The 16026-nt window shown below is 32.5% G+C and overlaps 2 protein-coding genes and 1 pseudogene across 2 annotated transcripts; 2 read left to right on the forward strand and 1 right to left on the reverse strand.

The window, feature by feature from the left end:
* Nucleotides 1-1583: 1583 nt before the first annotated feature.
* Nucleotides 1584-8664, reverse strand: LOC123221544 (annotated as a pseudogene).
* Nucleotides 2477-4765, forward strand: LOC123221347 (phospholipase A1-Igamma2, chloroplastic-like). Its single transcript, XM_044644192.1, has 2 exons — nt 2477-3989; nt 4570-4765. Exons 1-2 carry the CDS (start codon nt 2695-2697, stop codon nt 4763-4765), a joined length of 1491 nt encoding a protein of 496 aa, XP_044500127.1. The 5' UTR covers nt 2477-2694.
* A 1118-nt stretch (nt 8665-9782) lies between the features above and the next one.
* On the forward strand, nt 9783-14237 carry LOC123221049 (magnesium transporter MRS2-2-like). The gene is made up of 11 exons (XM_044643719.1): nt 9783-10227; nt 10314-10343; nt 10447-10588; nt 10681-10802; nt 11882-11956; nt 12651-12878; nt 12956-13000; nt 13171-13215; nt 13302-13331; nt 13434-13553; nt 13652-14237. The coding sequence occupies exons 1-11, from the start codon at nt 9979-9981 to the stop codon at nt 13736-13738; spliced, it is 1173 nt and encodes a 390-aa protein (XP_044499654.1). The 5' UTR covers nt 9783-9978; the 3' UTR covers nt 13739-14237.
* Nucleotides 14238-16026: the final 1789 nt, after the last annotated feature.

Here is a 16026-nt window from a genome sequence, read left to right on the forward strand (position 1 = left end):
TACTTAATTATATTATAACACAGTAGTAATACTTAAATTAATTTTGAATAATATTACGCGTATACACATTTATATATGTTATTACATGATTGAATATTATTTTATTTTTAATTTAGAATTATTTAATTATCTAATAATATATATAAATATGTATTTAAAATAAATACACATAATTTTATTAATAAGTTTTTATTCGAGGCACAAATAAGTTTGTAATATTGGGCTTTAAACATTAATATGAGCTTGATAATATATTGGGCCAACACTAGAGATGCTGATGAAGTTGTTGGATTCACCTATCCATAGCTCTAGATGTTGTAACTTTTAGGCCTTCTTTATTATTATTACTATTATTTTTGCAAAAAGATTTATTCCAACTCAAGATTCATTGAACTTTCAAATTGGTGTCCGTTAATTATTAAAAATTTAAATTTTTATTTATAAATTATTAAAATTAAAAAAATAAATTATTTTAAGATAAAATTATTATTTAATTAGTTATATATTAAAAATAATAAAATTTTATTTTATTTATCTTTTAGTTTAAAAAATTAATAATTTTCTTAAGATTAAGTTTTGAAAAATCATATTTTCTTTCATATGGTTTTATTTTCAAACTATCCTTCTTTGACAACTGAAATCTGTGACCTCTCTTTCTCTGTCATTGATGATCTCTTTTTAATATCTTTTTTCATAAATCCATCATCAGTTAGACAAATTTTAATATTTTTATCTTAAATAAAAATGAATTGTCTTTGTTAAGTAATTCAATAAAGCTTGGGTGGGAACAAGTCTTTTCACCTTGTTTTGTTCTTAACTCTTTAGACTTTGACTACACCCAAAAAGGCCCATGGGATCAAGGTCATCATTCAACACGCATGTTTGATTTTTGACCCCCGCAAGAAAAGGAAAGTTTACTTCACATTTAAATTAAAGTAATTTTATTATTCATCTGACATTATTTAATTTTTTAAATGCATTAAATATATTTATTATTTATAAAAATAACTTATTTTTTATTTATTAAAACATTGCAATAACTAAAAAAAATGCTCTAATTATTCTGAAAAAAGATTTTAAAAAATGTTTCTTTGCATTGGTGATTAAAAAGAAAAAGAATTTAAAGAAAACATTGATTTTTATACAACATATAAGTAATGTGAGATGAGAACATAAAATGAAATATAATTAATTGTTCTTAAAAAAAAAAGTCTAATTATTAAAAAAATATTGACGGAAATAATTAATCTGACCATTAAAAAAATCTTTAATAAATTTCAATAAGACCATTTATTATTATAATTTATTACAAATTCTCGTTTTTGAACAACTCATAAATTAAACCGGGTTCAAATATCATTACTAATGTGAAATTTTTGTTAAGTATATAATTAAGATTGAATTTAAACCGAATTAACTCAAGCTCAAATCTATGTATTGAACTAAAGCTAATGCACCAGCTTGCCTTGAGTATAAAGGTTTGTCAATATCATTGCATCGGAACTCGCTTTTTTAATGATTCTTCTTCTTTGGTAACTTGTTGTCTTCTTTGATATTACTGTTTAACCACAAATCAAATTAAATTCGATCTCAAATTGACTGTTCTAACTTCGAATTGACTTTTGATTGATTTAATTTGAATCCAACCAAGTATACTAATCTCTTAAAAAACCGCCCAACCAAGGGCCAACAAATTACAATCTGAAAGCAATCAGTTGCTCTAAATTTAAATTAACAATAAACAATAAATGGGCAGTAACTGAGATCAAATGACAGGGTTATTTAATCAGATTCTTATTCAAGCGCAAGTGGTCTGTTACAACTAAAGTCAACTTCCAACTCAAGGTTGACCAGGCTGGTCTAAACACGAGCTCATGCTAAAAACTTCCAGGAAGAGACTCAACTCACATTGTATATGAAACCTGTCAAAACATTTTCATAAAGAAAACAAACATTTCAAGTTTATAACATCTCTCACACAGACACAGGCATTCAAAGGAGCCAACTTCATTTCTGACACCCATATATTCTCCGGTAGGAATAGAATGAGAAGACAACCTCATAATTGAAACTGGCTTTTGATATAAAATAATGCAACCTAAAATTTGAAATGCTATGACTTTAACAAGATTACTTGTCTGTATGAATTCAGAAAAAATTGCATCACTCTACAGAGACAGGAAACATTTTATATTTCTACATACTAGTTCAATGAAAATGACTTCAAAGTTAATAAAACAAGACTTCAGAGAACCCATACCTAACCAAATGCTTAATGCAAAACCATGAACTATTCAAATATCAAGTCTTTGTTTATATGACAAAATTACACAGAAATTCGTACTGGAGAATTTAATGTCCAGAAGAATAGATATGCAGGAAAATCTGAAAAACATACTCAAGTGTGAAAGGATAAGCAATTCAATTTCAGATTAGTCAGAAGAAAAAAAAAATTAGGTTCAGATACATCTGGCTCATATGAGACTGAAAAGCCTGCATGATAAAAAGTGCACGTAATTTAAGCTGGCACACAGATCAAGATCACAGATAAAATAAAATAAATCTTTAAGGTCAAAAAGATATAGCTTAGTCCTTAGAAATGTTAAACACTAATTCATGCTCCCCAAAAAAATATCTGATCTTGCTCCATTTTATTAGTCCATCATCAGCTTAAGCTGCTGGGAGAACAAATCAATGGCTACCCCTCTACCCAAGATAATCTCACCCTACAACAGATACAGGCATGAGGCCTTCCCATTCAAATATCCCATCAGAACTCCAATTACAGCAACAAAATTTTCATTTCCAGTGCTAAAAAGAAGACAAGACAAAGAACTAACATCTATAAAAGGTGGAGTTTCGTCTATGAATAATGGTTATGTGGTTTCAGAGCTTGAAAGAGAGAAAGAGAAAGCAGATGATGAAGAAATTATCATAGGTAAAGAAGACATGAGGAAGCTAGCAGACACTTGGTTAGAAATTCATGGTCTGGATAATTGGGAAGGCATGCTTGACCCTTTGGATCCCCTCCTGCGATCTGAACTAATAAGATATGGAGAAATGGCTCAAGCTTGTTATGACGCATTTGATTCTGAAACATTCTCCAAGTACTGTGGCAGTTGCAAATATAGGCCTACCAAGTTTTTTGAGTGTCTTGGTCTCATGCAACATGGGTATGAAGTAGCCTCTTACATCCATGCTTCATGTGAAATCAATCTCCCAGACCTTTTCCAGAGATCAATATGTCCTGAAGCATGGAGTCAAACAGCAAATTGGATTGGCTATGTTGCAGTATCAAATGATAAAATGTCAGCACATCTTGGACGGAGGGATATAACCATTGCTTGGAGGGGCACACTGACAAGGCTGGAGTGGATTGAAGACTTTATGTACTTTCTAAGGCCAATTTCATTGAAGAAGATCCCTTGTCCAGATCCAAGGGTCAGAGTCGAGTCCGGGTTCCTTGATCTCTACACAAACAAGAATAAAAGTTGCCAGTTGTGCAAACGCTCAGCAAGAGAACAAATTTTAGCAGAAGTCAAGCGATTAATACAGCAATACAAGGATGAGAATTTGAGCATAACAATCACAGGTCACAGTCTAGGAAGCGCACTAGCAATACTGAGTGCATATGACATAGCAGAGACTGGGATAGATGTCATGGACAGTGGGAAGGTTGTACCTACATGTGTCTTCTCATTCTCAGGACCAAGAGTCGGGAATATCAGGTTTAAGGAACGGCTTGAAGAACTTGGGGTGAAAATATTGAGAGTGGTGAACATTCATGACAAGGTACCACAGGCACCTGGGATATTTTTCAATGAGCACATACCACTGGCACTTCGAAAACTAGGCGAAATGTCTCTGTGGCTTTACTCGCATGTTGGGGTGGAGCTTGCTCTGGATCACAAGGACTCCCCCTTCCTGAAAGAGACAAGTGATTTGGGATGCTTCCATAATTTGGAAGCTCATCTACATCTACTTGATGGGTTAGTATACCCTTCTTTAGCATTTAGAAAGAATTCCATATTGAGCCAAGGTACTCCGGTCGGTATGTCACACCATATACAATAAAATCATTAAAGCATGCTCATCACTTAAGTACTTCTTGGGCCCACAAGAGTCAGCAATTTTACATCAACCTAATATCCAGAAAAATTTTGCAACCCTTTGCAACTGTAGAAACACTGAATAAAATTGCAGTTATGCGTAGAAAGCAAAAGTTCTAGGTATAATTTTAGGGTATGTAAAAGCCACAAAATTTTCCAGGGCTACCAAACAATTGAAGCTATGGCAGGAGAAAATATGTTATGTTCCACTAAACATTCAGAACTAATTTAGATCTTATGTTATGAAATCTTCATTATATACACTCAGTCTTTCTGGAAAAACAAATAAATGCAGCAATTTCTGAATCAGAATCAACAATTTTGGAAAATACATTATTATGCAGTCTTGTTCTTTTGTCATCACACATTGCACCCAACAAAAGCCACAACTATTGGATGTTAAGGGCAGGATAGGTCTTCAATGATAATATATCATTCATTTTTGTCTACTATTAAACAGATATCACGGGAAGGGCCAAAAATTTGTGCTTACCAGCAGAAGGGATATTGCATTAGTGAACAAAGCAAGTGACTTCTTGAAGAAGCAATTCTTGATCCCACCGAAATGGCAGCAAAGTGAGAACAAAGGACTGGCGAGAAACCAAGAAGGCTACTGGGTGCAGCCTGAACGGCCAAATCCCAGGGATCATTTATAAGTAGATCACCATTGCCAAAAATCTGTATTTGCATTACTATGAGATTTACACATAATATGGCAATTGAAACAAAATAGTAATTCTATAAGGATAGTTAGGAGAGCCATGAAGTGATAGATGAGATAAGACAAACATTAGATTGGATGTCTCAACTGAAGGTCAAAAAGAAAACTTTCCAACTTTACTAAAAGTTCTGTGAATTGAATTAATAAGTTTGTCTAGTTTGCTCAGCTATGGCCAAACATTTATTCATGAGAATAATGTTCTGCTCTTAAAATGTAGTACAGTGTGATGATTATGTTATTTTTCCAGTTTGGCCATCAGTAACAATTAAATTACATGATAGCAACAATTTGTCTGGCCTTCGAGATAACAGTAGCACTATACAGCTCACTTTATAAATAATGGAGCAATTAAACTTCCAATCATTTCAATCAAAACACCAATAAACTTTTTTGCGATAGACATTTTGAACAACTAAATCTGAAGGCAGTCATGCAAAAACTAGAGGGGACTATATATCCTTACAGAAGCATAAATCTACAATTTTTGGTGTGAATAATCAACGGTCTTTACCCTTTTTCAGAGAAAAAAAAAAGCGGGGGGCACAACTAAGACAAAACAAGTGAAGCAAATATGGGCACAACCAAAAATGAAAGAGAGAGTTGCATATATAATATTGAGGCATCATATTGACAACAATAAGATGGGAATGTAACTATAAAAATTACCCCTAGCAAAACAGAAATTAACTAATTGGTCAGTACGTGAATGATTTAAGATTCATTTGAATATCGCATAACTTCCTCTTGATGCAGTTGAGCCAACTGAAACACAAGCATAGAATTACCATTAGTTATATCATTCTAAAATCTGAACCACATCCATTGAGGCCAAACATATATACAGTGCCTGAAGAAACTAAACCCAAATACCAGCTTAACCAATAATGTAACAAAACGGTTACTTGGTAATCTTGAGACAATAAAATAGAAACAAAAGAAACAATTACTGATTATATTATTTTGCAGAAACCATTATTTTAATACACTGCACTGATTATGCACAACACAGAATATATTCCACGTAAATATGCACATTCACAACCCCACAGAAAAGGATTAAAAGACCACAAACATGAGATTATAAAAAATGTTTCTTTGGTCACATAAACTGTAAATCAGAGCCAAAAACTGATAGCAAAACCATACTAAGCTTAGCAAGATGTCCAATATCTATACCTCTTTTAAAAAAATATCAAACAATTTCTTATACATCTTCTAACCAACAGATATGAGGAAAGAACAATGTACAAAGGTAGACAAAGACTAAAGAGCAACACCTTTTCATTCACGGTAATTGGTCAGGCTGAGAAAAGAAATCTTTGGCATTATGCGCTAACTCTGCTTCAAGTACAGTCCTGATCCTTTTAAACTCCACACCATATCATTTGTGAGTTATTAAAGATAACTGTAAACTAGAGAAAAATTCTTTCAATAAATTTCCATTCATGCTTGTTAAAAAATCATTTAAAGAATTATGTCAGCTTAATCACCAATGTATTAACATGCAATAGGTCAAAAGTAAAATTGCTTCCAAGAAAAAGTTCATAACCATATTTTATCAGAGAATTTTCAGTTTTTATCACTTGTAGAGAAAAAAAAAAGGATAGAGATCAAATGTTTACTAGAAGATTAAATCACAGAAAAATTTTAACTTTGCAATCTGGACGCATGCCAGTGCATTCAGCCGATACTGGAAGAACAGTAAACAAACTAGCTTCATCTTCAGAATTTTATTTCTCTGTAATGCCCTTCAAAGAACCACTCTTCATAGTGTTAGATTCAGCCAGTCTTGCATATGCAGTTGCTTGGCTGTGTAAATCTAATGAGCCAGATGATTTGGACCTCTTGCCCTAAAAGGTCCATACAAAGGGTGTAATGGACATGAAAGGCAGGCTTTGTTATAAGGAATAAATTTAGTCATCCTAAGATTTAAAAACCTTTAATACAGTGTCTGTTGACAGAAAGTCTCCTTCACATTTTTTGAATGAAGCTTGCCCATTAACAAGGACAACTGGAAAGGCAGTCAAGTTAATTATATAACATGCATAAGCAGAAAGTAAAGAAATGTTAAGGCTGAGAATACTACCATCATGATTAGAAGTAGGTTCTGGAGGACTGTCCATCAGCTTTGGAGTCAAGGGCCTGGGTTAATAAGAGATACACTTTTGATTTCATACCAAACTGCCTCTAGCTGTTGCATTGCATCTTAGAGTTCTTTTTGTACCCAAAATATACAAGAATGACAAAAGATGCAAAGCATTTCCAGAAGCTGTGGTTATTGCCATTTTCATAAACTAATTACAGGATGTCAAAACACCTACATGTGGCCACAACTCAGATCTCTACTAACTTCACTTTGCTAAGAGGTAAATGAGAGAGCAAAGGTAACAAGAAGGAACCAAACTTAACACAGGCAGATCATTTCCCCTATATAGCTGTAAGAGGAGTTAAAAGGGAAGGGAGTTGGGCATATCACCCTTCCAAACAAACAAATATCATTTCTTCCACAAATGTGCAAAAGAGGGGATAAAGATAAAAGAAACACTATTAAAAGGAGAGAAACCTCACAAGGCTTCTGCACAAGTTTTATGTTACAACACACTCAATTAATTACTATATATTGCACATAAATGTGCACTAGGATAAACAGAAAAGTCATCTCCCTTCCTTGTCCACAAACAACACAATATAGTAACATCATTTAGAGGAACATCCAAAGAGAACTAGCTGTCACTCCCATTAAGGACAAGAATTAATTTAGAAAAAAAAAGGGTTAAAATAGGAACCTGGCGTGCTTGAGACTGTTGCATAACATTTTCAAATTGGCCACGAGCTAACTGAACGCATCCAATGGCTTGACCAGCTAATCTCCCAGCTGTTCTCGCAAATTTGGGGAGGTCTTTAGATCCTACAACACGTAAAACATCAAACACGGTTCAATTTATGTTTCCAAAACGCCTAATAAAAGAACCAACTCCAAGTGTACGTATATAGATATGGGTTGGTTAAGATTTAAGTCAGAAAATTACATGAAATATTATCAGTTAATTTTTTCTTCAAAACTATCATACTAAGAGAGAGGATAGTTTGAAGTTTCTGAGTTCTGTTCTATTTTAAGTCACAAGAAGGGAGCGAAAGGGGATACAAACATGAGCAGCACTGGCACCGATTATGAGGAAGAGCTCTCCGTACGAAATACCTAACATAATGTAAACTTTCCACTTCTGTTTCTTACTGGGTTATCAACAACAAAGAGGGAGTTGCGTAGAGAATCTTTCCAATTTACAACAAAATCACAAAGAAACGACTACGAAGATGTAATCTCACAACACAGAGTAACAGCTTAAATTCGGAATATAATTTAAGCAGAACTACAAATTTTATGAAATATAATACTTGGTTCACTTTAATAACTCTTAGTGTGAAACCCAGAAGGTTTGTAAAATTATCATCAGAGCTACATAAAACTGCCAGTTTCAAATTTCTGGAGGCTGGCCGTCAGAGTGAGGAGACGTGCTGGTGGCCAGCATGAAGCACACTATGCTGCTTAGAGATTTTGTTGAGTTTGCGGCGGCGTAGTTAGCTGAGATAGAGGCAGCCGTTGATTAGTAGGCTGTTTCATCGATCGGCGGTGATATCGTGAAGAGGCATTTTGGTCGTGGTGTTTCAAAAATTTAAAAACAAAAGTATATACTTTTCAAGAAAAGAGAAACAAAATTAAAAACATATAATTGAATGGGTGGGTCGGATCTTTTAATGAAGCCCGATGGGTCAATAGGCTTGACTCAAAACCAAACCGACCCATCTGAAGCAGCCCAATAGAGGTCTTATTGATATTTTTGAAATAAATATCAAAAGATTCCAGTAATTTATTTTCTAAAGATTTTTTTAGATGTACCCTCTAAATTTTTTGGCTGGTCTTGAACTTGAATCTCTCCAAGGCCAAATGACTGTTTCCTACCTAAGGTTTGATGAAAAGATTTTTCTACTCTCTAAATTTTAAAAAACCAAGTTCTCATATTAATCTACTTTCATTAACTAATTTTGTTTATTTTTTTTAGAAATAATTATTTTGCTTATTTATTGTGATTACAAAATTGTTTTTAAACAATTAATATAAACATTAAATTATTAATATATCCTTATCAGTTTAAATTTTTTATTATTAAACCTTTAAAAATATCAAAATTCTAACCAACTTTAAAATGTTATGTTTTATTCGATTTTTGGAAAGTGTAATTGTTTTTTTTAATTATTAAAGAACATACAAAAATTTTAAAATTTTAAAAAACACCCCAAACTTTTTTTAAATTTTCAAAACCTCCTAAAAATTTATTAAGTCCCTTCTAGTTTCAAAAATTAAGTTCACCCCCAAACTTTCAAAAATAAAATAAAAAATTTATGCAAAATAACCTTTCAAAATAAAAAAAATATGGATTTGGTAATCAAATTATTCATTATATTACTTATCATGTTAAATAAAAGAAGATCGATAGAATGTAAAGTTTTTAATAAAACTTAGATTACTTGATAAAAGATTATCTAAAATCAAATGCTTTTGCATTCCAATTTCAAAATATGAGCAAAATGGGAAAATAAGATATGAATACGAGTAGATATACAGCCCATACGAAATTATTTACAAAATGCAAGCAGGGATTTTTTTTTGAATTATAATAATAAGATATGAATTATTTCTAATACTGTTGGATCTAATTTCGAATTGATAACTGTGAGCTCTATCTAAATAAAATAATATTGATTTTTTAATTTTGTTTTTCGGTGGAAAAAGATGCCCGGCGTCAGTTGCATGTCTAATTTTTAAAAAGTCCAAAAAAAGTCAAAGTTTAAACTGGAGTACGCAAAATCCAAATTTAGAACATTTGTACGTTACAAAGTCAAAATAAAAAATCTTCCAAATATTTGAGCTAGTCATTTGAAATGAGCAGTGGTCCGCTAAGGTCAGGTCTAGTCAGCCGTTCTGAGGGATTATAAAAGAATACGAGGTCCCATACGCAGCGTATATTCGTACCATTAATGTTCGGGAAAAAATTGAAATAATTACAAGGATTCCTTTCCTTGTTTAGTGGTGGTGTTTATGTGGGCGAGAGTGGGATGCGATTGTGAAGATGATGGTTAAGAAGAACGATGGGACCAGACGGGAATGTGGTGCTGGCGGACCCACAGACGGTTGTTGTATCGAAGAAGAAAACGCAGTCGTCTCGGAGTTGGATACTTTTTAACCGTACGGGCCAGAGCACCGTTTTGGATGTCGACAAATACGCTATCATGCACCGCGTCCAAATCCACGCGCGTGATCTCCGCATCATCGATCCTCTGCTCTCCTACCCCTCCACTGTTCTTGGTCGTGAGAAAGCCATTGTTTTGAACTTGGAGGTCGATTTCAATTTCATTTTGAAAATTTTTAATCTGTATTTGTTCATTTTCCTTAATTTATTTGTTTTTGTTCTTGTTTGTGGCAGCATATCAAGGCAATTATCACCGCTGAAGTGGTAAGCGGAAATGAAATTATTATTATTTTATTCTTTTTTAATTTTAATCGAGTTGTTCTGGAATATGTGTCCTAGTGTTAGTAAAGTTTTGTTGTATTGATAGGTATTGCTGCGAGATCCACTGGATGAAAACGTGATTCCGGTTGTGGCGGAACTTCGAAGTCGACTTCCATCTCGGAATGCTATTCGTGAAGCGCAGGAAAATGGTAAAAAAAATTCTGGAGGGCGTAATGAAGTTGAAGCGGGTATGTAATATTAATTCGATTATTTCTAGGTTGATTCGTTCGATATTGATGAAGGAAATGAACATCTGAATGATTTAGATTACGCTGTGTAGAGTCTCCGTTTGAATTCCGAGCCCTGGAGGTAGCTTTAGAAGCTATTTGTAGTTTTTTAGCTGCTCGTACCGCAGAGTTAGAGACTGCTGCTTATCTTGCTTTGGATGAACTTACATCCAAGGTCGGTACTTTTTTTTCCTTCTTTCTTTGTTATTTATTTGTCTTGCTGCTTTCGGTCTATGTACCTGTGTCTTCCCCTGTATTTCCTTGTTAAGAAAGAGAAAGAGATCTCCTCGATTTGCCTAAAATCATGTGTCTCAGGATTTCTGTTGTCAGCACAGGCTTGTCAAATGTTTAGCCTTAGGGGATCAATTTTAGTTCTTTTTTTTCTCCATTTCTATTCTATTTTTTCCCACTTGATTTAGTTTTCTATTATTATTTTGATTAATTACTACGTGGTAAAAGTTCTATTCTACTCTCATGCTTGAGCCATTGCATGTTTAAATTTGGGTATATCATCTAACATATGTATATGCCCAACTAAGAGTCCCTGGTGTAAGAGCTTTAAATGAAAACACAAACTTGGTAGTTAGTCCATTTACAGAAATTAACAATTGGTTTATGAAAAAGGCTTTGAAGAATTAGATAAGAATTGTCTCGAGGGATAATTTAAATGACAATGGAAGAGTTTCATATATAAAAAGGTATGAATTCAAATCACCTTCAACGAGGTAGTGTGATACAGGGTTTTAACTTAATTTCGGGAAAACAGTAAAGTTAGACTGTGGAATAATTATTAGAAAATTGTGTGTTCAAAAAGGCTTTAGAGAATCAGATAAGAATGGTTTCAAGGGATAGTTTGAATGATAATAGAGGGGTTTCGTATATAAAAGGGTATAAATTTAAATCTCCTTCAATGAACTAGTGTTATCAAGAGTTTTAACTTAATTTTGGGAAAACAACAGAGTTCGATTGTGGAATCATTATTAGAAAGTTGTGTGTGCAAAATTCTTTTTCATGCATGAAATGATTGAAATACCAGTAAATCATACTTTGCGCACTTTCTTTCGATCTGTTAAGCTTAATTAAACTTATCTTAGACATAGAAATCTGTTTTATCTTGATTTGTTGTATTTTATAAGGAAAAAAAGCATTGATATTTCGCTTTCATATCCATCTTTTGATCCTTGTTTGTTTTTTGGCATCTTTGGCTTGTTTCAATTTCATAAGTTGGTTTATCTGTATTGCTTTAATTTGCAGATCAGCGGCTGTAATTTGGACAGGGTTCGTAAATTGAAGAGTGCAATGACAAGGTTGACTGCCCGTGTTCAAAAGGTATGTTTGTTGCGCCTTTTTGTGTGGAAAACTTTCTGTATTTACTACCTAATGTTAATTATTTTATGCAAGTTACAAATTATGATGAGCTACACAGATATTCTATGGGTATTGGTGATTTTTGAATGTAATCAATGTAGAAGTTATATACTTGTTTTGATAATTTTACCCAAAACATGAGGTCTTTTTTTGTTAAATTGCTGATAGTTGGATCTCGGTAAATATATTCCAGAAAATAAGCTTCTCACTCACTACATTTTGTAGGAAAAAGAATTTGATATCAATCATACACAACATAGAAATTGAATTTGTATATTAAATGAGAAATTTCTTATTATGTAGAATTCAGATTTGAGACTGTTATCATAACTTTAAAAATAGATTGGCAATAGACAAGATTGAGGCATGGAAACTAGTTTGATCTTTATAATATATTTAAAGTGGAGAAAATATTCTTTTTAAAAGTGCTATACAAACTAAAACCTCTTTTTAGCTTTCTGAAGTTTGACGAAGTTGAGCTGATTAAAACTGCATTGTTGATTAAATTAGGAGCCTTGAAACTTAGTGTACAAAAGGCTGTCCAGCAAGCAGTGCCACCTTTCTGGAATTTCATTTTGTTGTGCATCTGATATTATAAGATCCAATAAAATTTCCACATATAGGTAAGAATAAATCCTGTGGCCTCTTGCTTTAGGTGCGAGATGAACTTGAACAACTACTAGAGGATGACGATGATATGGCTGACCTTTACTTGTCAAGAAAATTGTCTGGCCCATCTTCACCTGTTGGTGGTTCTGGTCCTTCCAACTGGTTTCCTGCATCTCCTACCGTAGGTTCAAAGATTTCAAAAGCAAGTAGAGCAAGTATAGCAACAGTTCGTGGAGATGAGAATGATGTTGAGGAGCTTGAAATGTTGCTAGAGGTTATATGATTAATATCTTTTGTATTTCTCATATTTTAAAATCCAAATTTCTAAAAGGGTGGTATTCTGATTTGCAGGCTTACTTTATGCAAATTGACAGCACATTGAACAAATTAACCTCAGTATGTGCTTCTTTTCCTTCATTGTTTTGCTTTTGTCTTATGTATCTTGTGTGCTTCTTTCCAAGCCTGCAGCTGCTGTATCTGGGATGCTTAATAGCCTGGAATTTAAGATAGATGAAGAGACATTCTGCATCTCTATTGCTTTTGATAACTTAATGTATATTTTGCAGCTGCGAGAATATATTGATGATACTGAGGATTATATTAACATTCAGGTATCCAAAATTAACTGAAAGCTTAAAACTTAATATCAAATTTGTACTGCATGCATTAGATTTGACCTTGTGTATCCTTTTCACAGCTGGATAACCATCGAAATCAGCTGATTCAGGTGCTTTAATCTTGCCTAATGAATAGATACAGTGTTCAGTTGATTCAGTTTTTGCTTGGTTTTACTTTCCCTTTGTTAATCTTTTCTCACTGTATACTGCAGTTAGAGCTATTTCTAGGTGCAGGAACTGTCTCCATAAACACCTACTCATTGTTAGCTGCAATATTTGGCATGAATATCCCATATACTTGGAATGAGCACCATGGATACATGTTTAAATGGGTATATGTGCAATGTTTTTACAGTTTGTGAATGTAGCTGCTGATTTTAAAGTTATTTTCTCAGTTAGATTATTGAATTATTTTTCTACGTATCTGCAGGTGGTCATTTTCGGAGGAACAGTTTGTGTAATATTATTTGTAGCCTTTGTGTCCTACGCTCGTTACAAGGGTTTGCTTGGATCTTGAGTATTCATGGTTGGAAAGGATTTTCTATTGAATTTTTAAAATTATTGGCCTAATACTAAAGTAGCTCCACCCCAGCCTTCTTAGTCTTACGGGTGTCAACACGGCAGATCTGTTTAGAAAACCTTACCACATGACACACGTCAGTCTTTGTTTCTTATATTAATAGGGAATTTTGACACCACGTTAATAAAGTTGTGAGTACGCATAATTTTATTTTATATATATATAATAATAGCAAGTCAATATTGCACATGTCAGCCTTGCAGTTTTTTTTTTTTTTTGGTTGTCGTGGGGATTGTAGTAGGCTGGTAGCTGCTGCCGTTTCAACCGTCGTAGCAATTCCAGATGGTCTTACGTTAGCTGTTACACTCACTCTTATTTATTTGATGAAAAGAATGATGGCTGATCAAGCCATGGTGAGAAAGCTTTCTGCCTGTGATCAGGCCATGGGGAGAATAAAGTTGGCATGCAAATATATAAATATCTGAGATTTTTTTTATTGTGTTGTTGAATTCTGGAGGCATTTTTCATACTCTGTTCTTGCCTGTTGCTGTTTTTTCTGGGTTTTTCGTTCTTACTCAATAGAGAGGATGACAAACGATTTCAGAGTACAAACTAATATAAAATATGAAAAACTACAAATTCCAGCATTATATCTGAAAAGCCAATTCAATATTCTTTTATTAATCACGTGTTAAGTGTTAACAAGACAACATTAAAAATTAAAAAACCAGTCTAAGCCCCACGAGGGCCATCATCAAGATCATCAAGCAAAACCTCGTCATCCATAACAAGATCGTCCTTACTCCTCAATCCTGCATGTAGGATTAGCAAAGCAACCCCAATCACTAATACAGAGTAACAACTTGAATTTACGAGTGAGAGAAAGTTTCACCCTCCTTCAGCTAGCTTTTAGGGGTGTGGGAAGTTTAATAACACTTATTGGAGACCCAACAATTGATATTAGAGTCCAATGTTTAAAGATTAAATTATTTAAAGAGAGGTTTTCGATTTATGTAGATTTCTAATTTTATTCATTTTTTAAGGCCTAATCAAAAAGAGGTTTCAATAGTTTTACTTGTGATTTTGTTACGAGTGGTGTTAGACTGTTGAGTTATTATGTGATGAGGGAACGATTGTTAAGAATTTGGTAAGACTATACGTGTGAGAAAAATTTTAACTTTCGAGCAAGGTTTTAAAATAGAAGAGTCGCGATAACATTTTTGAGGAAACATAACAAATATATTATTTTAATTTATATTCTAATTTCTAAATATGAGCAAAATGGGAAAAATGAGATGAGAGATCATCCTTGAAAATTTTGGATGGTTTTGAATTTAGAATCTCCCAAAGTTGTAGAAATGAGCATGTAAAGCTATAAAATTCCGTTATTGGGATGAGTGGAGATATAAATAGGAGTAGGCATCGCAACCCACATGACAATATAAATATGTTCGGTAAATTTAGCATGTAAAAATAATTATTATATTTAATTAAATGTATAATAAAATATTATTTTATTTAAATATTCTTAAAAATTATTAAGAATAAATTAATATGCATTATGTTTAACAAATATGCTAGATACTAATAATAATATGTTAACTCAAAATAATCAAATCATATAATAACATATTATTATTGATATTCAAATGATAAATATACTTAATTTTATTATATGCTAAAATAGTTGTTGCTCTTATTTTTAAAAACATTCCCTATGTTAAAAGTATATTAAGATTTTTTTCATAATGTTAAATTATAAAATATATTAATTCTATTGTTAATATTTTTTCAAAAATATTCTCCATTTTATTTGTTATTTCAATTAAAAATAAGAGTATTTGATTCTAAAAAAAATTTAATAATTTAATATAAAATTATAATAAAATTAAAATTAACAAAATCTAAAACCGTTGATTTAATAACATGGGTAATCTTTTGATAAGATGGTAATAACATAACTCACAAAATTACTTGCTAAATTAACTCGGCATTAGTAGATTTGACAGAATCTGAAATCATTAATTAAAGGTAGATTACTTAATAAACCTTTTACATTCCAATTTCAAAATACGGGCAAAATGGGAAAATAAGATATGAATAGGAGTAGACGTGGCAGCCCATACGAAAGTAATTACAAAGTGAAAACAGCGGTCTTTTATGAATTAAAATAATAATAATAAGATATGAATTTGTCTGACATAAATAAAATTGATTTTTTAATTTTGTTTTTAATCGAAAAAGATATCTGACATGTCAAAAACTTAAAAAAAAAAAGTTTCCAA

The sequence above is a fragment of the Mangifera indica genome, chromosome 7 (genome assembly GCF_011075055.1).
Source record: "Mangifera indica cultivar Alphonso chromosome 7, CATAS_Mindica_2.1, whole genome shotgun sequence".
In the NCBI taxonomy this organism is placed as follows: domain Eukaryota; kingdom Viridiplantae; phylum Streptophyta; class Magnoliopsida; order Sapindales; family Anacardiaceae; genus Mangifera; species Mangifera indica.